General features: G+C 54.6%; 6 protein-coding genes across 6 annotated transcripts; 1 reads left to right on the forward strand and 5 right to left on the reverse strand.

Moving 5' to 3' along the window:
* Positions 1 to 258: 258 nt before the first annotated feature.
* Positions 259 to 1,284, reverse strand: CH63R_01955 (YEATS family protein; the record flags this gene model as incomplete). The annotated part of the gene is made up of 4 exons (XM_018296930.1): positions 259 to 353; positions 484 to 870; positions 939 to 1,087; positions 1,163 to 1,284. The coding sequence occupies 4 exons, from the start codon at positions 1,282 to 1,284 to the stop codon at positions 259 to 261; spliced, it is 753 nt and encodes a 250-aa protein (XP_018161746.1).
* A 1,212-nt stretch (positions 1,285 to 2,496) lies between these two features.
* On the reverse strand, positions 2,497 to 3,608 carry CH63R_01956 (RanBP1 domain-containing protein; the record flags this gene model as incomplete). Its single annotated transcript, XM_018296931.1, has 5 exons — positions 2,497 to 2,594; positions 2,674 to 2,802; positions 2,861 to 3,125; positions 3,205 to 3,369; positions 3,555 to 3,608. The coding sequence occupies 5 exons, from the start codon at positions 3,606 to 3,608 to the stop codon at positions 2,497 to 2,499; spliced, it is 711 nt and encodes a 236-aa protein (XP_018161747.1).
* A 1,280-nt stretch (positions 3,609 to 4,888) lies between these two features.
* Positions 4,889 to 7,315, reverse strand: CH63R_01957 (uncharacterized protein; the record flags this gene model as incomplete). The annotated part of the gene is made up of 1 exon (XM_018296932.1): positions 4,889 to 7,315. One exon carries the CDS (start codon positions 7,313 to 7,315, stop codon positions 4,889 to 4,891), a length of 2,427 nt encoding a protein of 808 aa, XP_018161748.1.
* A 4,312-nt stretch (positions 7,316 to 11,627) lies between these two features.
* Positions 11,628 to 12,572, reverse strand: CH63R_01958 (phosducin; the record flags this gene model as incomplete). The annotated part of the gene is made up of 1 exon (XM_018296933.1): positions 11,628 to 12,572. One exon carries the CDS (start codon positions 12,570 to 12,572, stop codon positions 11,628 to 11,630), a length of 945 nt encoding a protein of 314 aa, XP_018161749.1.
* A 3,283-nt stretch (positions 12,573 to 15,855) lies between these two features.
* Positions 15,856 to 17,432, forward strand: CH63R_01959 (uncharacterized protein; the record flags this gene model as incomplete). Its single annotated transcript, XM_018296934.1, has 2 exons — positions 15,856 to 15,972; positions 17,064 to 17,432. 2 exons carry the CDS (start codon positions 15,856 to 15,858, stop codon positions 17,430 to 17,432), a joined length of 486 nt encoding a protein of 161 aa, XP_018161750.1.
* Positions 17,433 to 19,316: 1,884 nt separating this feature from the next.
* On the reverse strand, positions 19,317 to 20,794 carry CH63R_01960 (Heterotrimeric G-protein beta subunit; the record flags this gene model as incomplete). The annotated part of the gene is made up of 5 exons (XM_018296935.1): positions 19,317 to 19,447; positions 19,507 to 19,630; positions 19,688 to 19,777; positions 19,845 to 20,563; positions 20,665 to 20,794. The coding sequence occupies 5 exons, from the start codon at positions 20,792 to 20,794 to the stop codon at positions 19,317 to 19,319; spliced, it is 1,194 nt and encodes a 397-aa protein (XP_018161751.1).
* Between the last annotated feature and the right edge of the window lie 2,041 nt (positions 20,795 to 22,835).

Genomic DNA, 22,835 nt, shown 5'->3' on the forward strand with positions numbered 1-22,835 from the left:
TTGTTTCGGGATGGTGCTGGAGAAGAAGCTGGTCTTCGCGAGCGGTGGTATAATCTAACTGACAAGGCCCTTCTTGCTCTGTTGCGTCGAGGGCCACAGCATCGTGGTCAGCGGCCGGTCTTTGTATCCTGGCCAACCCCTTCGTCCAGACACGGATCCTCTCCCGTCCTTTCGACTAGACCCATTTATGTGGAGGGGCGCAGTACAGTCCACGAAGCTCGGAAAGAATTCAAGCCGAGGCACTGCCCCGACGGCCGCTCACAACCGGATGTAAGATTTACTCACCAAGTAGTCCCACAGGAGCTTGGTCATCGCATCCGACATTGTATACAGATCGATAGAGAACTCTCCCGCTATAAGATCGGTTAGCTGTGACTCGTCCGTGTCGTTGTTCCTGATATTAAGCCGGCCATTGCACCTCCCAACGCAAGGAAAACTGACCACTCAGAAGATCGACACCAGGGGAAGCAGGCGTTAGCTCACCATCAACATCACTCTTGATGTATGTGTCCGCGGTCTTGTTATCGTTGATAATCTGGATGACGCGGAGCAGATCGTCCTCATCAAGCTTCTCAAGAGCTTGCGCGATCTTCTCGTAGTCGTACTTCTGGGCGCCCTTCTTGCCAGCGCCACCCTTCTTCTTGAGACGGTCATCGTCGGAAGGGAGAGGGCCTGTCTCGCGCAGAATCTGCTGCAAGGCCTGCGATGGGTTCTTGAATGATACGGTGTGCTCGGCGTCATAACGGTTCTTCGCAAAGTTGAGGTCGTGGGTGAGGGTCTGCTTCGATTTCTCGGTGATATAGCAGTCGATCGTCATGTCGAACTCACCCCATCCCTCGTTCTCGCATCGGAAGGGAGGCTTGGAAAATGCTGATGAAGGACGCTGTTAGAGAGTTGCGGCCGGGGAGAGAGCAACTGCGGGCAGGGGGTATACGAACTTTGCGTGGGATTTTCGAAAGAGGGGTGGAGGTTGTAGACGACCTTCTGGAAGCAATCGGCCGGGTGCTCCTCGCCATCCTCGCCAACAATATAGATTACGATGGACCATTTTCGCATGGGGAAGTCTTCGACGGGGGAGGGCTTGTCGCTAAGAGGAGAAGAAGACCCAACGTTAGCCACTGTGCCCTGAGGAGGACCACTCTTGTGGAAGGTGTAATCTTACATGACATTCTGCTCGGTGACGAGCCTGACTTTGCGCTTCAGCTCCATGTTAGCATTGGATCGAAGCGAGATATAACGCGATTGAACGTTCGCACTCATCTGGGCCGCCTGTCGGGGAGCCATGGTGGTAGTGTAGTAGAGGAAGAGGGAAGGAGGAAGGGGATTGCGACGAATGTTGATGGTGACAGAAGCTTCCAGAGTGGAAACAAGTACAAGACGGGCAAGACGCGTTGCAGTTAGAGCCGGCTGAGGTCCACAGGAGAAAGATAGAGGAGTTTATAGGAGGCAGTCCTCCATCCGATCGCCAGCGCAAGCTGTCACTGCAAAGGTGGTGAATGGGCACGGCGGGTTGCTGATGATGTCGCAAAGGGAACGCAACGCAGCGCGCTGACGACATGGGGAAAGCGGAGCAGTGGTTCTTACCTCGACAATCATTATGGGCCTCTATCGCAAGATAAGACAGTAATTGAAGCAATACGTGGTGTCCAGGAGGGGAGGGGGAGGGGGTTTCGGCGTGCACTGGGCAGATGTGTGAAGTTCACCAGATTGGGATTTGGAGGTTTGGGACTGGAAGGCTGAGAGCAAGCGACGCTCGGGCCACACGTAATTACGCCCAGGGTGTGGCTGGAAAGCTCACCGCGCGCGGAAGCGTGTTGCGTGTTGCGTGTTGCGGGGAAGAAACAAGGACTTTAATTGAATGGCCATCCCTCCTGCCCCAGGGTTGAGTTGCACTTTGTTCCCTCAATGCGAAGGAGAACAAAGCACTTGGGGGGGTTCTTTGAGTTTTGGGCCTTGGCGGACTGCAAATAAGTCAAGACCATCAGCTTCATCATTTCCATGTGCACTGCATTATTATTATCCACTTCATCAAATTCATCATCACCAACATCAACCAGACAGACAAGAAACATCGGGCCTCATATTCAAAGAATGGGAGCCAAAGGGTATGGTAGGATTCTTCTGCCTGTCTCCTTCCCCTTGGGAAAAGCGTCTAATCAAATGGGAAGGGACTTTATTCTTGTTGATTTGTGCTGTGTAGAGTGTCTTGTTCCTGAGCCTTGATGCCTATCCATCCACTTATCAAATGCTAGAAAACAAACACCACTCGGTGCAAGTCTTTTTTTGGTTTGCACTCTCCAGCTTCTCCTCACCGAAGCGATTCCATCCTGCCTCGTACCAAGGGGGTGTACAAACAAGTTTGATAGTGGGTGCTAGTTTCGGTGTTGTTGCAGGGGGTGGGTTGGGGGAATGGGGTTCTTCTCATGGTAAGCCCAGCGCGAGGAGGGGGTTTTCCATCCCCATCTTCTCGCTGGCATGGGAGATTCGGGAGCACATTTACTCCACAGCCGGGGCAGATGCGCTCTCAGCAGCCTTGAAGAGCTCCTCGTTGTCCTTCTGAGCCTTGAGGAAAGCATCCTTGAAAAGGTTGGCGTCTACATATATTCGTCAGTCTCCTTCTTGGCGGAAAGTCGTCTCCTGGTCCATCAAAAAACAAAAACCGAAAAAACTTACTCTCGGAGTTGGCAAAGCGAATGGCCAGGGTAACGGCCTCGGCCTCACCCTCACTGACATCGGCGGCGGCGTTCCACACCCAGCTGCGGTCAGAGCCGACGTTGGGGGAAAGCTTCATCTCGGGGACGACTACAAAAGAGGTCAGCAGGCATCATGACGCAAAAATGAAAACCAGAGGAGGACGTACTGTAGTGGTTGGCGCAGACCTTGAGGGTCTTGTCACGACGCATGACGAGACGGGTCTTGCCGTTTTCCTTGTGCTTCAGCAGACGGACGTCACCGGTGCCACGCTCCTTCCACTCAGTCGTCTCCTTAACGAACTTGAACAGCTTGGCGCGCATCTTGAAGAGCTGCTCCTCAGCCTCCTCGTTGGTCTGGACGTCAACCTTCTCCGTCAGCTTGATGACGGGCTCGAAGTGGACGTCCTCGGACTCGGGGGCTTCTTCGTCGGCCTATGAAACAGTCAATACCTCGCCTCGGGTCCACACCTAGCTTGCTACAGCATAAATGCGAGCAGGAAACAGGACGCACCTCACCGCCCTCCTTCTTCTCGGCGGCGGCAGCTTCACGCTGGGCCTTGGCACTGCCAGAGTTGTCGCCACGCTCCTCGTCTTCCTTCTTCTCCTTCTTGGCGCCGCCTCCGAACATGGAGAAAACGGCGGAGGAGGTCACAGGCTTCTCGGCCTCGCCGGTGGTCTGCGGACGGACAAGTCAGTCAGTCTTTTGCATATCCAAACATGTATCGCAAGTCGACGGTGCGATGGGGAGCAGGGGGACGATGCGCATCGCAAGGCACACCAGACAAGTGCGGCGGGGGAGATGCCGGTCATGTCTGGACGACGGGCGGTTGATGATCGCATGCGACGAAGGGGGCGTCGTACCTCGGCGGGCTTGGTCTCCTCGACCTTGGGCTCGGTAGCTTCGGCAGCAGACATGTTGATGGTTCTAAGCGAAGATATCTGGGTGTTTGTGGGTGAGGATGTTTAGACCTGCATGCGGAAAACGAAGAAAAAAAGGACCATTAGCTATTGATTCCTGCGTTACAGCCTAATCTGCCCCTCGTTGAGTCAGGAGGGGGGAACACCGACATACTCGTCATCCAGAGCAACAGAAGGTAGATTGCAGGGGACCAAGGCTAAAGGGCGCAAGACTTACCAGGGCTATTAGCGGTATGTTCTGCAGTGTGCGAGAGGGGGGTAAATGGAAGAGTGGGAAGCAAAAGATGATTTTGTTTCCTTAGTCCAGGTGAAGTTGGGAGTGGGTTGGCAAAATGAGGAAAGACAGCCCCTCATTCAAAAGTCAACACAACAAGAGGGGTGTCGGGGCGGGCCTGGCCCTTGCGGTTTGGCTTGCCATTTGGTGCCCAGGCAGTTGTCATCCTGCGACAAGAAAAAAAAGTACCCCTCCGCCCAAATCACATGGTTCGCTACTTTGCTTCTGCTGTCGCTGCTGCTGTTGCTGTTGCTGCTGCTGCTGCTGCTGCATGGCCCTGTGGAGATTCACCCAAGCCCAAGCCCAAGCTGGACTCGCGCGGCCAATCAGCATGCCCGTTGTCTTTGCCACTGGGGGGGACTCCCTGACTTTGGAGATGTACATCCCGACGCTATCTCGGTCATCATCGCCCGGCCCTATCCGCACTATTGACCACAACAATTTTATTGCTCAGGGAGCTGCATGGATTGTTTCTTCGTCTTCTATCTATATCAGTTTGGAGTCACCACCAGTTGACCATCCGGACAACAATGGCGTGGTTTGTTCATGAGTACGTTCCTCGTTCTCACCCACCAAGTCCCATCCTTCTCGATGAACGACTTGGGACATTGTTCGGACGACCACACTTTGGCGTAACACCTCGAACGAAAACAAAGTGACATTGCAGAAGTCTGCGCGTGCTCTATCGATTATGCCTGTCTGCCCCGTTCCATGGAAAGGATATCAACCGCCTCGAAGCGATCAGTTACTCAGACCGGCGTGAACATTCGGCCGTCCTCGGCAACCCTCCGGACTCGCATCTGAGAACAATACGGGGTAGGAGTGGGGGAAAATGATGAATAGCTAAGCAGTGAAAAGGTGTACGAAGAAAAGGGTAAAAAAAAAAAAGATGAGACAGCCATTACAAAACGCACACCAATAACTCCAATTCCAGTCCGGACCGTGTCCCTAATAATCCACCCGCCTTCCAGGTATCTCTGTTCATGCATCACGTTACGCTGAACTAGCTTTGCTGTTTGCATTGCTGTGTCCACCGAGAGAAGCCGGTGCCAGTTTGACATCTAGCCTCCAAGCGCTCCTTCTTTCGGCGAGCTCGCAATTCCTTCCTCTCCTTGTCCAGTCGTTGCTTGCTGGCCTCGGACGCCTGCAACATCAACTTTTCCACGTGCTTCTTCGCCTTGTCCAGGTACGTGCCATGCTCCTCCCTCTTCTGAAGCACCTTAAGCACCATGAGCCTCGAGCCAATTTGGGCCTTGGCGAGGAAGATTCCCATCCTGTCCTTGAGATCCTGTACATTGCGCGATTCTCCGAGGTTCTGTAGGCTCTGACACGACTCCTTGACGGCGTTGGCAGTGTGGGCGGCTTCCGTGGTCAGGCGAGCAGACATAACTCTCACATCAGACATGACTGAGTCTTTCAAGCTTGCGAGACCCATGGCCTGCTCCTCCACTCGTCGTGCAGCGCTGCTTGCCAGATCAAGGACCTGATCAGCAACCAGCTTGCCGTACCCGACACATCGTTCGAGATTAGTTTTACCAAAGTCAACAAGAAATGTTTCGTTGACCTTGGGCTTCCGAGTCGTGTTGACAGCAATGGTAAGAACGCCGTACGCCTCCGACTTGGGAATCTCAATGAGGATGCCCTCGTCGATCGATGAGAACTTGGTCTTAACAGATCTCTCGCCTTTGAGGACGTCGATGGTTATCGAGTCCTTGGCAAGCCAGGACGTCTTTGTACCAGAGGGGATCTTGATGAGGATCTCGTTGCGGCCAAACTTCTCGGCCGAGCAGACGTATGCCTTTTGAGACTCTGGGAATTTGTCGGCAAGGAAATCTGCCAGCTCTGCGAAGGGTGCCACAGCGGTGTTGCTTGGGGACGTCTTCGCTTGGGGTACGCGAATCGTCGTTGTGGAAGTCAGATTGATGGTGATGGTTGAAGTCGAGACCGATGCTGAGGCCGTAGATGTCACTTGGGCCGAAGAGGTAATCGAAGTAACCGTCGACAGGGCAGGTGCTGGTGAGCCCGCCATCAAGTAATTGCAAAGCATTGCAGCTGCAATCACACCGAGACTGAGCATCGCAGTCTGGACGAAACTCCACAGATCGAAATCGTACGTGGCATCGATGGCGCACTGTCGGATATTCCGCAGCGTCTTCATTGCTTGTACGCAGAGGTCGGCGTCGCCACGCTTCGCCGACTCGCCTGCTGCGTCGTAAAGACCGGTGAGATAGGCCAAGTTGCGGTTCATCTGGCGAGCGTCGATGTTGAGGAAGGTCGTCAGGTCGATGGGCAACCTAACAGAAGGCGAGGCACGGTCGGAGGATTCCACGCAGAGGTGAATAGCGTGCTGGTCGATCATGTCGTTCCAGCTGGCAGTGGGTTGGTAGAAAAGCTCGGCGTTGGAGATGAAGATGCAAGGCACAGCGTGACGTTGCATAAACTGCCAAGCAGCGACACGGGTCTTTTGGGCGGTCTCGTCGTCATTCTCCGTGACGTAGAAAATGGCCACATGGGGCAGGGACCAAGTTGGCTCAATGATGGAACCGCTGGGAGCAAACGCCGACTGGAACGTCCGGTCGCCGTCAATGGTGATGGAGTAGACAGTTTCGCCGGGGAAGCGTTCTCCTCGGTAGACGATCTCCCTGGCTGCAGTGCAATTCTCGACCTTGATCTGGTACTGCGAGGTCTTCATCAGCTCAACCTCGGGAACCTTTGCGGAAGCGCGGGATGAAATGGGCACGACATTGTAGATGCCATCGTCCTCGGTAATGCCACACTCGTCCGTGGAAGCAGACGCAGTGAAGGCTGACGAGATCTTGTAAATGATGTCGTGTTTCGCCCCATGGCTACCAGTATACATGATCCGAAGCGGCTCCTTGGTGGCCAAGAAGTCAGAGGCCATGGTTTGGCGAACCGCCGCAAAGAGGCGCTTGCTTCTGTCCGGGAAGCTGAGAGCAGCGGCGATGGATGCGGACTTCTCCTCGGTGAAACTGTGAATGGTATGCTTGACCGCTACCTGCTTGAATTGGAGGGGGCCTTGGGCTTCGTCAAACTCGATCGACTGGACCAACGGAGTATTCTGGTTGGAGACGTTGACGGTTCTCTCGATGTCAAGTGGGGGCGTAGCAACACGAGACGAGGGGCTGAGGAGGCTTTGTTCGGCGTATTGAATGGATGACGCGCGAGACCGGTCTTCGGCAGCGTTCTCCTCGTCGTCCGAGTCCGAGTCGGTATCGGACCGGTTGGCCATGTCTTCGGTATGCTCGGTGCCAGCAAGGCTGTGGACGTCGTCGATTCGGGCGTAGTCGAAAGAGCTCGTAGACTCGGCCTCAGTGGCTCGTCCATCCTGGCTCTCGTCATCTGTATTGATGAGTTCATAGGTGGACTCGCCGAGGGCAGTGTCGTCGTCGGGCGCCTCTGTCGGATTCATGATGTCGGGTTCACTGGAGGAGATCCAGCTGGCAAGTTGACGGTTGCCTTGAGGGCGGGGAAATCTCAGGGTCAGTTCCGAAGACGACAAGGTCGTAGAGCTGGAGGGCTCGGTGGTTGCTTCTCCGTCTCGGGTGGGATCGCCGGTATACTGCTCTTCCATACCGAGATAACAAGGGTTAGCCTTTGGTGTTATCCCGTCATGCCTCGAAAACCAGGAAGCCGGAAGGATTGAGAGGGGGTCGAATGTCGGCGGCGATGCGTTGTAAAAGTGGCGGAAAGGAGTGGTGGTGGTGGTGGTGGTTTTGATGGATGGAGGGGTAAAGCGGGATATGGAACAGGTCACGAGCTGACAGAGCAGGCGCGGGGAGAGGGGGGCAGATGAGACGGTGAAAGGGCTGCCGTTTCTCGAGACAGACGGCCTACTTCGGAAAAGGTTGAATGTTTTCAAGTCTAGGACAAAGACAAGATGAGAGGGATGTAAAAGGAAAATGAAGAAGGAAATAAACTAACTCTGGTTGCTTGAGGAGGTGCGACCTTGGAGGACTGAGAGATGTCGAGTGCGGTAGTGTGTACCGTAGAGGTACGTAGGTTGGTAGGTGGGTTGGTTGGTGACTGGACGTTGTCAAAGGCTATTTGCCTTGGGCTGGGGTATGAGGGGTAGGGGTCAGTAGTAGGTGCTGCCTGCCTCTGTCAGTCAGTCGTCAGTCAGTCAGTCTGCCTCTGCCTGTCTGCCTGCTTGGGCCGCTTGCCTGCCTCGTGCTCTGTACGCCTCACCGAGTAGCTGGGGTGAGAGGAACGTGCTGTGAGCTGATACCGGTGCTGGTAAGCGTGCTGCCTTGCGTTTCGACCTAGGTAGGGAACCAAATGCACAGGGTGGGGAAATTTCGAAGGGAAAGAGAAGGGAAGGGTAAGGAAGGGAAGGGAATGGATAGGGCGAGATGGGATGAGATGGAGGGCGGCAGATCGGAGAGTAAATGAGGTGAGTGCGACTTTTGGGACGTCACGCGGATGCCGCTATCGGGAAACTGCGCGGTAGAGATAAGGAAGGAGCATGGTACGCCATACTAACCTTACCTGTTAGCATTGCGCACGCGGGGTCGGTCTACAAAACACCGTCTAAGCGCGCTGTGATGGGCTGGGAAAGGGGGGGTAGTTGATAGATAGGGAAGATGGGGGAAAGAAAGAAATCCGGGTGTTGCGTGTGAGTAGATGGACGGATGGATGGGTGGATGGGCGCACCGTCACCTATTGAAACCAAAAAGACGAGCGCAAGTAAGGTAAGTACAGAAGTGATTACGGATACCGTAGGTGAGTAGGTAGGTAAGGTGCCTTACATGGGACGAGACAGTCAGTGTCATCACTTCAGCTGGCAAGCAGCAGCCGAGGTGAGACGAGGGGAGTGCACTTCAGCACTTTCCCGCTTCAGCACTCCACTCCAGCCATACCCAGAAAAGCCATGTATATCCGGACACAAGGTAAAGCACCGAGATATCTAGGGTAAGTGCTTTGGAAGGAGGTGGGGGCGGGGTCCGGCCGTGAAGGTGCAAAATAGCACCCACTTTCACCGTGGCAGACACGCACGTAGCTGCGCGGTTTGCGTCACTCGGGAGAGCTCGCGTTCAAATGCAAATGGGACTGACTGCAAGTGGAATGTCACTGCCAAATGGGTCCCCGTCACAGCAGATCCGCGTCTTATCGATAGGACACCTAGCCCACAGGGGCCATAGCCCACCGCGGCGACCTGTGTGGGTGAGGAGTCACGGAGGCACACGTACCTACTCTGTACATCAGTGCATTAGTGGGGCCAATTCATCGCGAAATCAGAAGCTAGAACCCCTCCCCCCCGCCTGTTGACGATGTTGGCATCAACACTAGCCGAATGGAACCGCTCCCAACATCACCTCCTCTCTTCGTCTCCAGTCCAGTCCAGTCCGGTGGCTCTCTCTTCCCCGCCCGCTCCGTACCAGTATTCCCGGTTCATCTAGTTGATATTGTACGGGGTGAATCAAGCAGAAAACACTACGCGCCACTCTTTTTCGCTGCGAATCATACCATACCAACCAAGATCACCATGTCGCTGAGGCCACGTCGGACCCCAAAGACTCGGGGTCACCACCACCCCACCCTCGTAGGTTGGGTCAAGGTGCCAACTTAAACTTCGGGCCGTCCAATGTCACTGTGTAGGTGTAGGGGGGCACGGCTCAAGGAACTTCGGGCCGCTTAACGCATTCAGGACGACTCAAATACTCGGGAGGGGAGGTCTGCCCACTGAGAGACCCCAGGGGACTCGTGAGGGCCCCAAATTTCCAAATATCTCGATTGTTTCACATCTCGCCGTCTTTTCTCTCTCTCTCTCTCTCTCTCTCTTATTTAGATTCCATCGAGGCCGCCTGGACTCTTGCTGAGGGCTGGATTGCTGCATATGTCTGATCTGATCCGAGAGGTAGACGGTGTGTCACGGTGTGTGGCTTGCACTTGCAACTTGCCCACGCTTGAGCCACAATCTAGTTGTGGTCCTTCGTCCAAAGCCGAGAAGTGGCCAGCCAACCACTCCGAGCCCACCAGGTTTCCTTCGAGAGTCGGAGGATACATCCCCCAAGCCTGCCGATTAGACGGCCTCCGGCTTGCATAGTGCATGCTACTCGGACGAAAGGCTCAACCCAGAAACGTTTGTACTACAACTCGCCGACCAAGCCAAACACCGAATCGCTGGCCCTTCTCACGGCACGCATAGGCAAGCCGTCTTATCAACGGTGTAAGCTGAGTCTTTCCCCAAGTCATCATTCTTCCTATCTTTAGCTTCTATCAAAGCGAGTCCATAAGGCTCTGTGCCACTGTCGCTTTCCAGAGCAAGGCCTCAGAGAATACGCCTTGTCAACGCGCTGTCCACCATGCAAATGAGACACTGGCTGATCTATCTGGATCGCTGCGCACATAAAACCAGGGGACACCTCAATGACTCCCTCCAAGGACACTGTTCGTCATCCTCTATACCCCCCAAACGAAGTTCCCACTGTGTCAAGGACAACGTTGTCGTCTTAGCCCTACCCGAAAATCTCCTAGACTGACGTTGGCATGTCACCAGGTTCAAACCACGAAACGGCAAGTGCCGGGTAAGCTGTCTCCCCCGAAACGATTCTGGCCAGCAAACCATCACTCAACAACAGGCCTTTGCGCAAATGCGGTGCTTGCCTCGTCTTGCCAGCGCCGTCAGGTGTAAATAGCCGTAAACGCCGCGGCGGCGGTGTTGTTGCTGTTGTTATTTGGCACCAACAAATCACCGAATCCCCTAGGAATATCATACATCCAGCGCCGCAAGGAGTCACTCCAGTCTTCCCAGCCGTAGTCAAAATCACATGCAATCTGAGGTGCCTGTGCGACACAGCATCATCCCAGACGTGAAGGCTGAGGCAAACGGGATCTACATTGACACAGGCCCCAAGCCCCCTTACCCCCGGCCGAAAGCCCCAGACGAGATTCTCTTCCCACCAAATATTCACAGTCTTCCTTGGTCTCTCTTGAAACCGGAAGGAACAGGCGAGGCACAACCCTAGCATTTATGCTCCATTGCTCTCTGACCCCTCCCGTGGCTCTGGACCACGGAGATCATAGCCGCCGAACTAGAAACGGATAGCTCGTTCCAGTCTTAGCCCCAAACTTGCCCGATCTTGCAATCTCCTGTTTGTCGCCGGTAATTTCGACTACTAGAAACCGCCAGTGCTGGGGCAAACGGCTGGGCTTCTTTGTCCCTCTAGTTGTTTACTCTCCGCCATCGACGGTACTTGCTTTGGTGGGCAGATTTAGCGTCAATTTTTTTCACCGACGTTATAGCAGATGGTACGAACAGGCATCAAATCCAGAGATGGACATGTATGAGACTCGATATTGTTACGGGGTATAGCCCAATGCGTAATCCAAACATACAGTCTTCTGATGCCAGTACCGCCTGATATTGCAATTCTTGTTTTTGTCTCCTACACCCCGAATGTTCTCAAGCCAAGACGGCTTCTGCGTGAAGCGGCGTAACGGACATGAAGCTCTTCTCATAATTAAAGACACCGAGGTGCATAACCGTTTGTCACAAATACGACAAAGATATCCCAGAGAAACTCCATACTATCCACCAAGAACCGAGCGATGCAGAGGGCTGCCCAAGGAAAGAAATGAAGATGGAAGGGGAAAAGATAAGAGGGGATGTCGTCGTGCTCGCAATGCATGACCCGCTGCAAATGGTGGGGTATCGTAACAGAAGAGATGAGGTTGATGTTTTTTGCCTTTGTTTTGTGCTGATTGCGTCGTGTTCGTGTGACTCATAGGATGTCGTGCTTGTGGAAAAGACGTGCTAGCGTGTCGGTGCCAAACATCTCGTCGTCAGGGATCATTTCGATGAGACCGGTCAAGTTAGCAATCATGTCGCCCTGGTTACGGTACGCCAAAATCGCCGGTACAGCAGCGTTATCAAACTCGATGTCGAGGTAGTGCACCTTGACAAAGTGTACTGTTGAATGCTGCGAAACGAGCGGCATCATGGCGTGCTCTATCGTCGCAGATACATCACACTGCGAATTGACCGTCAGCACCAGCGCATCCACGAGCACGAATTGATGGTAATGGATGGGGCTTACTTCTGGGTCATAGACGAAAACGACGACGATGGTGTCCCGTGCGACCTTCTCAATTGCATCCAGGTAACCCAAGGCGTCCACGACGTCTAGGCGTCCGTAGATTCGCACACTAGGACTTGTTCTGCGGTTTCTGATAACCTTGTTGGACTCGCTCTCGAGTTCTCTCCGGCGGCTCTCGCGCCATTGCTGCATGAAGCTGTCGTCCGAGTCGCTGCCGTTGCCCTCGTCCGTCTCGCTCTCGCTCTTGTGCGATGGGTGGGATTGAGAGTTGAGGCCGTCCAGGCCAAAGATGGAGCGGCGCACCGTTGTGCGCGCGCGGCTCATGAAGGAGGTCTTGCGGGCGTTCTCGTAGTTGCGGGCATCGGCGATGACGCCCTTAACACCAGTCGTGCGACCTGCGTCGAAGCTGGCCGGGGGCAGCTTCAGGCCGGGGCCGGTCTGGCCAAGAGCGGGCATGCGCATGGCGGCGTCTATTTGGGAGTTGCGGTAGGACTCGTCCTCGTCCAGGTCGAGGCTTTCTTGTTCGCGGTGGTCGTAGTCGCGATCCTCGGGGTGTGTCCTGATGTCGTCACGGGTGTTTGCGGCTAGAAGCGCGTTGAACTCTTCCTGGGCTGGGGTAGGGTTCGACATCGTGGGCTGCGAGCGGGCGCGGGGGTGGAAAGGAGCTTGGTTTATGTATGGGACGATTAACGGACGAGCAGGCAGGCGTGTGGTCAAAAGGAGATGGTAGGGGTTGTTGTAAAGGAGTAAACAAGCAAGTCGGTTGCGAGGTGCCAATCGTGCGACCTTGGAGGGGTGGAAGGGTGTGCCCGGTTGTTCTGGCAGGGCGTCTAAAGTAAGAGGAGCAACTTAGCAAGCAAGTCAGAAAGGAGCAAGGGCAGGACGGACAGGTGAGGACCGGGCGACAGGTTACTGGGAGGCGAAGCTGAGGGGACGTTACTCTGAGTGTGTGTGTGTGTGTGTGTGTGTGTGTGTGTGTTTGAGGATGAATCGGAAGGATGGTGGTCCTTCGATGGAATTTCTCGAAGCAGTGGAGACGCAGCCAGGGGTAAACCTTTCTGTTTGGAGACGACGCGGTGAAGACCGGGCTCCCGCGGATGCGAGTGGACAGAACGCAGAACAGACTGGCGCAATGCGTGAGTGGTGTACCTGTAAGAGAGGAGGGCGAAGAGGGGCCCGAGTGTCGAGGATTGAGGGTCGAGAGCGAAGCCCCTGGGTTGCGTCAGGCCGTTTCAGAAGCGGTGGAGGCGGGCGCGTGGTCGCGAGCGAACAGGCACAGGGGGGGGATGGCAGCGACGACGTAAAGGAGGGGCTGACTGGGCTCGTAAGGGTGATTAGTGTGTACCTAACTACCTTGAGGGAAAAGAGAATGAAGGAGAGAAAGTGAAGAAAAAAAAAGGTAAATAAATAAAAAGTGGTGGTGGAGAGGACAGATCTGAGTCCTAGTTACGGAAAAGAGGCATGTGGTCCGGCATGTTGAGACGACGATGTCTGGGTTTGATGATTGCTTGCGGGCGTGGGGCAGTATTAGATTGGCGGCGAGGCCGGACAACTCACCATGTCAGCCTTGCTTGCGTTCCTGGATGCTTGTCTGTCTCTAGATGGAATGGAAGACGAGTCGAGTCACCTTGTCAAGATACCAATGCCGAAGGGTGGACGTGCAGGTGGCGGAGGTGAGGTAACACACAGGTCAGCCACAGCCCATGGGTGAGAGAGCACTGAGGATGGAACGGCAGGAGAGAGAGAAGGAAAACCCGAGGCTATGGATATCTGGGTCAGGACAGGGAAGGGAAAGGAAGGGACGGTCATGGCTGTTGGAATACCCCGTGCCTTCACGGCCTCAGTTGACAGCGTATTCAGTAACAGGTAGGTACGGTAAGTAAGGTCTGTAAGTAGGGGGGGGGGGGGGGGGTCCACTGAACAGTGTCTACCTAGGTAGGGCATGATCACCGCAAGATTTGCCGCTTTCGGCTTTACCTTTTCTGTGAGTATTATTGACAGCGTTTTGAAGCCTTTGTATTGATTTATCCTTGCGTATGGTTCGCAAATCAATAATAGTCAGGATGGATTCCTCCTCCATGGGCCTTTTGCCCCAACCAAACTCTGGTGTGAACGAAGATGGAGATTCGGTACAATTAGACATCAGAACAGGGAACCTGCCGACGGCCACACCACCACCACCATCCTCTTGAGTTATTCTGCCCGCGTGGCCCTGCCAGGATCTAGGTGCTTGTCAGCTGCTATAGTTGTCGGCAGTGGTGGTTGCTGTCGTTGCTGTTCGTGTTCCTGTCGCAGTTCCTGTTCTTTTTGTTGTTGTCCCTGTGGCCGTCCCTCCCGAATTCCTCTCCCACTTCTTCCCGCTTTCCGTTGCTATCCACTTTTGTCCAATCAATCATCGCAAGCATGTGTACCCGACCTAGAGCTAGCTAGCCAGGTACTGCAGAGTCCGGGACCTTGCAGACGGGATGCATGCTGCAGGTCGATGAGTTGGCTGAGCCTCTTTCCCCTTCCTCCCCCCTGCTGCCCGTCGGAGACTCGTCATGCAAATCACTGTCGAATACTGCAGCCCCGGTCACAAGGGTTCACGTTGAAGCTGGGCCAAGACACGATGAGTCACGAACAAACACCACCGGCCTCCACGCGCCTATCGGTGCTGTGTGCTGTTGAGGCCATGCAATCCGAGGTTCCTATACTTTGGACCGACAACCATGAAGACGGGGGCTGCTACAATTGCCTTTCATCTACGCTGCAGCTCTGCTGGCTGTTCACTCTACAGTCTAAACTGTCTGTGTTCGTACATCCTTTCCTACCCTTTATTTGCATGCTTTCTATGGGGGTCGGCAAACTGTCACCAACCAAAAGTCTCTCGCCTTTCTCCTCCAAGCCCCGCTCTTTACCTTGCTCGAGGCAGTGCGGCTTGCTGATTTTGCTCGTACTTGCTCAGACCTCAGGCAATCAACATGACCTGGCAGGTCGGCTGGCTTGGCCACCTAAGTAGGTGTTTTGTACGGATACGGACAATCAGAACGGCTCGCCGCCCTACCAGGCCAGTGCGGGAGGGTCCCTGCATCGCGTATCTTACGCAGGTACCTAAGACCTACCTACACATGCGCATGCCTAATCATAAACTCGGAGAAAAGTGCGGATACCATTTCCAGCCATGCATTCGTACGTTACCACGAGTATATGGAGTACAGTACGGGCAATGCTTGCAATCTGCTCTCCTTCCGCCGCAGTCAGCAGAACTTCCTACTCTACGTCTTGCAATCAATGCACGCTCAACGGCATGCCGGCCGCGCGACGCTGCTTCAAATCCATTACCAGGACCAGACGGTATGTCCGAGCCGGCGTTGGGAGGGCCTTGCAACAACGAGGAAGATGCCTCGGGTCTGACGCAAATCGCGACACTACCAGTGGCATGGCGGCATGGCAGGGCCGGCGTAGCGACATCGCTCACGTTGCAACATCCATTCCCCCCAAACATTCAGTCCCGAAACATAGGACGGCTGTCATGCCATAGGCCCCAGAAGATCCCCGACAATGGCAATTGCTTCTTAGCATAGTTAGGCCCCGTTTGATCGCCTGAAGGCTCCCTTTTAGCCTGCTTGCTCACTTGCTAGTCGAATCTTTAGGGGATTGGGGCTTGGTCACGACATCGTGTGACCGCCCTCGTCGATGCATTGTCTATGCGGATGAAGGGCCTAGAATAATTGTGTCGATCCACTATTCATCCGGGGTGTTTACATAGAGCCACGAGCCCACTTCGGATTATCTTTATTGTACTCTGTAGTTTGGCGCTCATTCGATCGTCACTCGCAGGGCCGACAACTTCACTTCAGCCATCCTTCAGAGCGTCCAGTCGCTGCCCCAATGGGCTGGCTGACAACAGTCCTACGTCTTCGAATCCATCAACATGCACTTCCGTACCCCTTCAAGCGGACATCTTCTCGATATTTCAACCCAGGACGACCCCACCGACTCGGCTACAATCTTCCGCGGGCCACCCCTCGTCAACCGCACCCCATGCCTGGTATGAGAAGGCCCACGAGGGCATCGGCAGGAACAAACCTCCCGCCGAGACCGTTATTCTGCATCAGAACAGTTTCGCGCATGCCGACTAGATAGTCTACCCCGAACCACCCATGTATTGTGTCGAACCCTCCGTTTCATGGTTTTGTCTCACAAGACAGGCTCATACAGCGATAAAGAAATGAGTCTACCCGGGGGCGAGCAAGATAGAAGACGAAGCTTCCTAATTTGCCAATGTCATGTAGAGAGCCCCTGACTCGACTGCCTGTTTATTTGGAATCTGACAGTTGACCAAGTCCGTCGAATTCACTTACCAATGGCCTCAAAATCCGCCACCCGCAACCCGCCAGTCAGGCCAGGCCACCTACTTACTATCTACCACATCATTCAAACGCCCTGGTAGACGATGTGCCCAGACGATCGGCCTGCCGTCCACTTGCATCGCCTTACACACATTGACTGCGTTCCTCGCCCCATCTGCCTCGAGCAGGATTAGGCAACGGCGCGGCACACCTTAGCGCCATATCGCGCCTTGCCGGTAGCACTTTGGCTATCTCACATACCAACCGCAATATCTCTAGATCATCGCACATCTGAAGGTCTCACTGTACTTGAGGACGTTTGCGTCCGGCCCACATAAACACGTTTCCCTTGTGCGAGGCCCTCCTCGCAAAGTCATGTCAAGCAAGCCCACCCCCTCCCCACGACTATCATGCATCTCCCCAGCCGTGTGAGAGGAAGACACCGACGATATTAATCCCATCAGCAGAGTCATTGACATCGGTCTCCTTCTCCCAACGAGGCTTTGTATGTGCCGGGTTCACGGCGTCCATGACCGCATCTAGCTCTCAAACCATACACAACCCAAGACTCACGGCGCCAGCCTACACAGGTTCCTTCCCCCGTCATTCTCGACCAACAACTCTCTAAAGGCCTTGCCGTTGTTGACCTCAAGACCACGCCAAAGCTTAGCCGAATGATCTGCAATGTCGGGACTCGACCCAATCTATCCAACGTCACTCTCGCAACTGCGGCCGTCCCGGGCCGAGCAACACACTTCAACGAGACTCGTCTGTGCTGAACCGAAGACAGATCGTCGTCTCCCACAAATCATCACAGGATTCGAGAAGCTCTTGGACGATGCCACCTGCGGAGCAGGAACGGTCTTTGAAGACCAACGTGGATATCGCATGTTCTGTTTCTCGCACCTGCCTCCCTCCTAGCTACGAAGATCCTACCCGCAGGGTACAAGCCCATCACGTCTTCCTCTCACGTAGCCGTGGAAACCCAACTGCAGCTGCAGCGACCTGCACTTCCGAGATGGAGGGCGATGGCGAGGTCGAGAACCCGGTGTGGCCCGTTCTTCTTTTCACGTGGCAGTCGGGAAGACGGCACGGAACAGACGAACTTCAGACCCATGGCTCGACCGCCCTCCATTACCGCCAAATAGAAACGCCGTGAGCGATAAGCTTTTACTTCTCGCTTGTTGCCGTAGTTCTGCACCCTGCCCCCTGCACTCCGCCCCCCCTGCATCCCCTGGAATCCGTCTGCCAGACACATCCCCCCCCCCGTTTACAAAGACCTGGGCCTCGATAGTCAGGTGCGGGTGACGCCGTCAATGAGGTTCAGCCGCCAGTTGCTTGCCCGAGGTTTGCCATGCCTGAGTATCGCTTCCCAGCGTTGTCACCTCGAGGGAAGGATAGACGTGAGAAGAAAACAGGGCCTCCAGTAACTATCATTCGCATAACCCACACCTTTCCCGCCCCATTGGTGAAAACCTGTCCTCGCGGTGTGGTAGAAACCTGTCTTTGTCACTAGTGCCTCCCCGGCCGGTCCGGGTTCTCGGCCTACTGGCGCTGGACGCGAGGCTATCGAGCCAAACTGCGGCATTGGATGAGGTTGTGACCGAGATTGCTGGGTTCTTCTGCACAAATACTCTTCCCGGCAAACCCTCCTAGTGCCGCTGAGAGAGGTCCCTTTAGTTAGACTGTTTCTTGGGGCAGGTCGTTCTCGTCTGTGCACGCAGCCCTGCTTCCGGGTTTCTCGTACCCGCCAGATTTGATTCCCGTTCGGAGGCTGTTGATTTATGTACTTGGACTATATATACCATTGTTCGGAGATTCGGGTTAGTTAGTATGGCGTCAACTCACATGGGTTCGAAGGGTCAAGGGGTTGAACAGAGGATGAACGAGCATTGACCGCGAACTATAATACAGGCAACAAGTAGGTATAAGAGGAAAGGAAGGCTTTAGGCGGGCGTCCACGCGAGAGAGACAAAAAACATCGTCGTCACCTCCATCAACCATTCAACGCATATATCTTCGTTCCTTCAGCGGCCTTGGTCGACGTCTCCCCTTTTCCTCGTGCAACCCACTCCCCCCACATCGTCCGGGACCAACACAATGCCTCCCCGTCCCCGAGGCAATGGAGGTTTTCGTGGCATTTGCCACCTGTTACCGACTCCATTCCACCTGGTTGAGAAAACGACAACTTGCCGCCACAAACAAACCAACCGCCATCTCCACTACCCCAGTTCTTTTCCTCTTCTCTACCAGTCTCTACCAGGCCAACCGGGTTCACCACAGCTGTACGTCGTCGGTATCCGCGTCGCCTTGGATAACAAGGGCAGGATATGCGGCGCTTTGTCTACCAGAGCCAACACTCCAACGGCGGAATCGAGGAAATAAGGAAACGCGCGATGTGGCGGGCGCACGTGTGTGATTTTTTTTACGAAGACGAAATTGCGACGAGGGAATTATCGGGCGACGGAAAACCTCTTTTCCATGGTATTAGAAAGAGAAGGAAAAAGGAAGAAAAAAAAACTCCTGCTGCAAGTTTGTATCCCTCTCCTCCTTGAGCCGTTTTGCGCGAGGTGAAGTCGGTGTCGGAATCGTGTGCTTGCTTGTCTATGCTTTTGGGGTTGGATTTCGGTGGGGTATCAATATGCCTCAATTCCGTTCCCTCTTTGGCGGTCCTAGTCGTATCCGGATCCGGTCGCAGACGTTGCGGGTGTGAGGTAGGCATGACTCGGGAAAGGCCACATGTGGGAAAACCATCAATGTGTGTTACAGACCGCCCGATCTAACAACCAGGTGCCAGAGCGAGTGCCGGAGAGAAAACTATTGTGCAAAAGATTCGTGAATGATGGGGGTAATGGCTGGCAAGGCGAGTGAAAAAGAGACCCTGTATGATTCCCACAGCCGCCTATGCTGGTAAAAGGGCGGCTCCAGCTGGATTGATAGACGATGAAAAGTGAGCTTTGGTATGAGCAGGTGTGTCGTGACTTCGTCCTGAATGCCGCCAGTACTCGCGGATTAAATAAGGGCAGCATCAGGGATTCGAAAATTAAGTTGGCCATAAAACCACTCGACAGAAGATTAAAATGGTTTCGCGCGTACTGGAACTGGTATATCCAGATAGGACTTCGTCGTCGTTGTCGTCGTCGGGCTGATAGCTTAGTATGCCCAGATTTTCAGCTGCAGCAGTGGAGAGTCAGTACAAAATCCGAAGGCAATCAAAGCAGAAGAGATGTAACGTACGAGCGAGTCCCATGAACCTGTGCACAAACTGATACCATCGTTGCTAACGCCCAGACAGCTGACTCTGTTCTCGTGGCCGACAAGTGAGCCAACCTTTTCACCACGCGTCACATCCCAAACCTAACGAGAAATTAATCATCAGCCCACTACCGAGCCAGTTAGGAAGTAGCAGCATACCTTGCACTCAAAGTCATCGTAACCGGCAAACAATAACCGTCCGGATACCGAGGTTGCCACAGAGGTAATGCCACAAAGAATGGATTCCGACTGTGAGTCGAGAGGTTAGCGATGGCGGGAGGGGTTGAGGATGAGGTTCGTCGTGGGTCCAACTTACGCCGTAGAGGTTCAGCTCGCGATCGGCACGGATATCGAAGAGGCGGCAGGTTGCGTCGTCAGAGCCGGTGACGAATGAGTGGCCGTCGGGGAAAAACTGGATAGCGTTGATGTCGGACTCGTGGCCAGCGAACGTCTGGACGGCCTTGCCGGCGCGGATATCCCACAGCTTGGCGAAGGCATCACAGGCACCCGAAATGAATGTGTTGGAATTGGTAGGGTTGAGGCTGATGCTCATCACGTCACCGAGGTGGTCGGCGAACTCGGTGACCTTTTGGCCCGTCTCAATATCCCATTTCATGCAAGTCATATCACCTGAGGACGTGAGGATGCTCCGGTCGTTGATGAAGCGACAGCATGAAAGGTACCCAGCGTGGCCCGAAAGCTCTCTCGCGACACGGGTCGGTCCCTCCCTTTGCTGATTGAGGTTATAAATCGAGCAAATATTGTCGAGACCACCACAGGCGACGTAGTTACCGCTAGGGGCGTAGGCGCAGGTCATGACCCACGAGGAACGCAGAGGAATGGCATGGACCTTGTTCGTCGTGTAGGCATCCCAAATGATGAGCTTTCCGTCTTGCGAGGCCGAGACGAGGTGTCTTCTGTCGGTGGACCAGTGCATGGCGTAGATCTTGGCCAGATGCCCCTTGAGAGTGCGCTTAGCCTTCATCAGCTGGTTCTTGGGGATCGGCTCGTGGGCCTGCTGGGCGACGGTGCGGACTGCGGGCAAAGAGTGATGGTCAGCATGACGGCTTGGACAGGGGCCCAATTGAGATGGAGACAATGGCAACGAGAAGGAAGACGATGATGGAAGAACTCACGAGTAGTGTCAGCGAGCTCATCCTTCTTCCGCTTAATCCTATCCTTCAGTGTCTCAGCCTCGCGTCGCGCCTGTTGGATGCGCGCCTGCATCGCCTCAGGCGATACATCGTTGGGGCCTTGAGAATTCATCGTCGTGGACTCGCGACCTCGATCAATGGGATGGCGGAGAGAGAGGAGTGGCTGCTGATGGCGGAGGCGGCGAGTGGTGATGGCGAAAGGTGGTAGGCGAGGAGGTCGGATCGAGAGGAGGTAGTGGTCGTCGGTCGTTGGATGAGGGTTGAGGGTTGGAATTGAAATTGAGCGGGAGTCGGTGGAGAGGAGGAAAGAGAGAGGTGTGTGTGTGTGTGTGTGTGTGTGGTTGTCTAGTTCCAGACGGAAGGGGAATGCAAGCTCCAGGGGGGTTGCTTTGCGCGGACCAGTAAAACAGCAGGGTCGAAAGGAAATGATGGTCGGCCGGGGTTGTTGAATTATGGGAGAGAGTGAGGGTACATGCCGAAGCTGCGATATAACAGTGTGAGATGGAGTACTTGCCGGGGGTTGTCCTTATGCAGAAAACCCAGTGGGCGGGTGGACAGGGCAGGAGGGAACAGGAACAGGAACAGGAACAGGAACAGGGACAGGAGGAAGATGGGCGGGTGGTGGAGGTGGGTAGTTACCTACAGGAAGGAAGTTACAGTATCCGACAGGGAATGGATGGTATTAGTGGTGGATGGATTAGCTGGTTGACAATGGCCGAGGATGGAGGTTAGATTGGTGGGACGAGAAGGAGGAAGAAGAGGGAAAAAAGAGAGGCGGACAGGAAACTGGCCAGGACGGGACAGGGCAGAATTAGGACTACAGTATTGAAAAATGCGCCGGGGTGGCGGTGGCCGTGTCGAGCGTGTGGTGGATCCTTTCCCCTACCTACCTTACCTCTAGGTAGGTACGGATAGGTGGTGTTCCTTCACTCTTGTCTTTCAATCCTCTCCACCTGTCTCACAGGTCTCTTTCACACACACACACACACACACACACACACACCACATCTCTCTCTCTCCCTCTTTCTCCTTTTCCCTCTTCTCTCCTGCGCCGTCGATTATGGTTCTGCTGGGGATATGCATCTGAATAGGAGCTGGTACTGCCCCCGGGAGGATGAAGAAGTGATGCGGCTGTCCGTCTGCCCATCTCTGGTGTAGGCCCTGGACAGTGATTCGATCTACCGTTCAAGTAGGTACAAGGCAGGGAAGCAGGGCACAGGCGGGCCTGGAGGCCTGCAACCAAGTACCGACAAGGTAAGCTAAGGAGTACATCGTCCTTGCGTCGAGGTCAGATGAAGTTACGGAGTCTCTGTACGGTACTAGACCTGCATATTCGTAGAAACGATGTGGAGCAAACGACGGGGTGCAGCAGCACGAGAGACGAACGGTCAGAAGCATGAAAAGGCGATACGACACGGATGGGGTGCACTCGATGATGAGCGATGGGCGATAAGCTGAGCGACTCTTGGTCGCTCGACCAAAAAGAGAGGAAATGTAGCGCACGCAGTGCATTCGTCCGCAGTCATGGGGACATCTCTCGCCCTCCAAAAGCCGCAATAGCTTGACTAGGTATGTATGTACCTGTAGCTCCAAGGGAAAAGTGGGAGAGAAGTGGGAGTCTAGGACCACGAACCGCCGCCGACGGCAGCTAGCAGAGAAGAGGCCCCAGTTCTTTGTCCCGAGGATGACGAGACGAGAGATGGCCAGGGCGTGTGGTACGGGATGCCGGGGAGGGGCCAACCCAAAAAAGGGGGCGGAGAGGGAAAGAGAGAGGAAGGGAAAATGCTGGCCGGGGCAGTCCACAGACTTGCGTTGTGATGCCTCCGGGGACAGTAACCTGAAGCAGCTGAGCTCCAGAATGTCGCCTTCGTCTTTTTTTGTTGTTTTTTGGTTGATGCCGCTTGCTTCCCCTTCCCCCCTTCTTCCTTCTTCCTGTCTACATGGGTCCGAGGTCAGACCAACAAAGACAATTTTGGCTGCCGGATAGACTGTCTTGCCGGGCCTTGCCGGGCTGGAGTTGCGTTGTGGTGTCTCCAGTGTAGGGTCTCTCTCTCTCTCTCTCTCTCTCTCTCTCTCTCTCTCTCTAACAGCGGCGACTGGAGGAGAGAGGGCAGGATAGAGAATGTACCACTGAGTGGCTTTGGCACGACAGA

This window comes from Colletotrichum higginsianum, chromosome 2 (genome assembly GCF_001672515.1).
Source record: "Colletotrichum higginsianum IMI 349063 chromosome 2, whole genome shotgun sequence".
NCBI classification, from domain to species: domain Eukaryota; kingdom Fungi; phylum Ascomycota; class Sordariomycetes; order Glomerellales; family Glomerellaceae; genus Colletotrichum; species Colletotrichum higginsianum.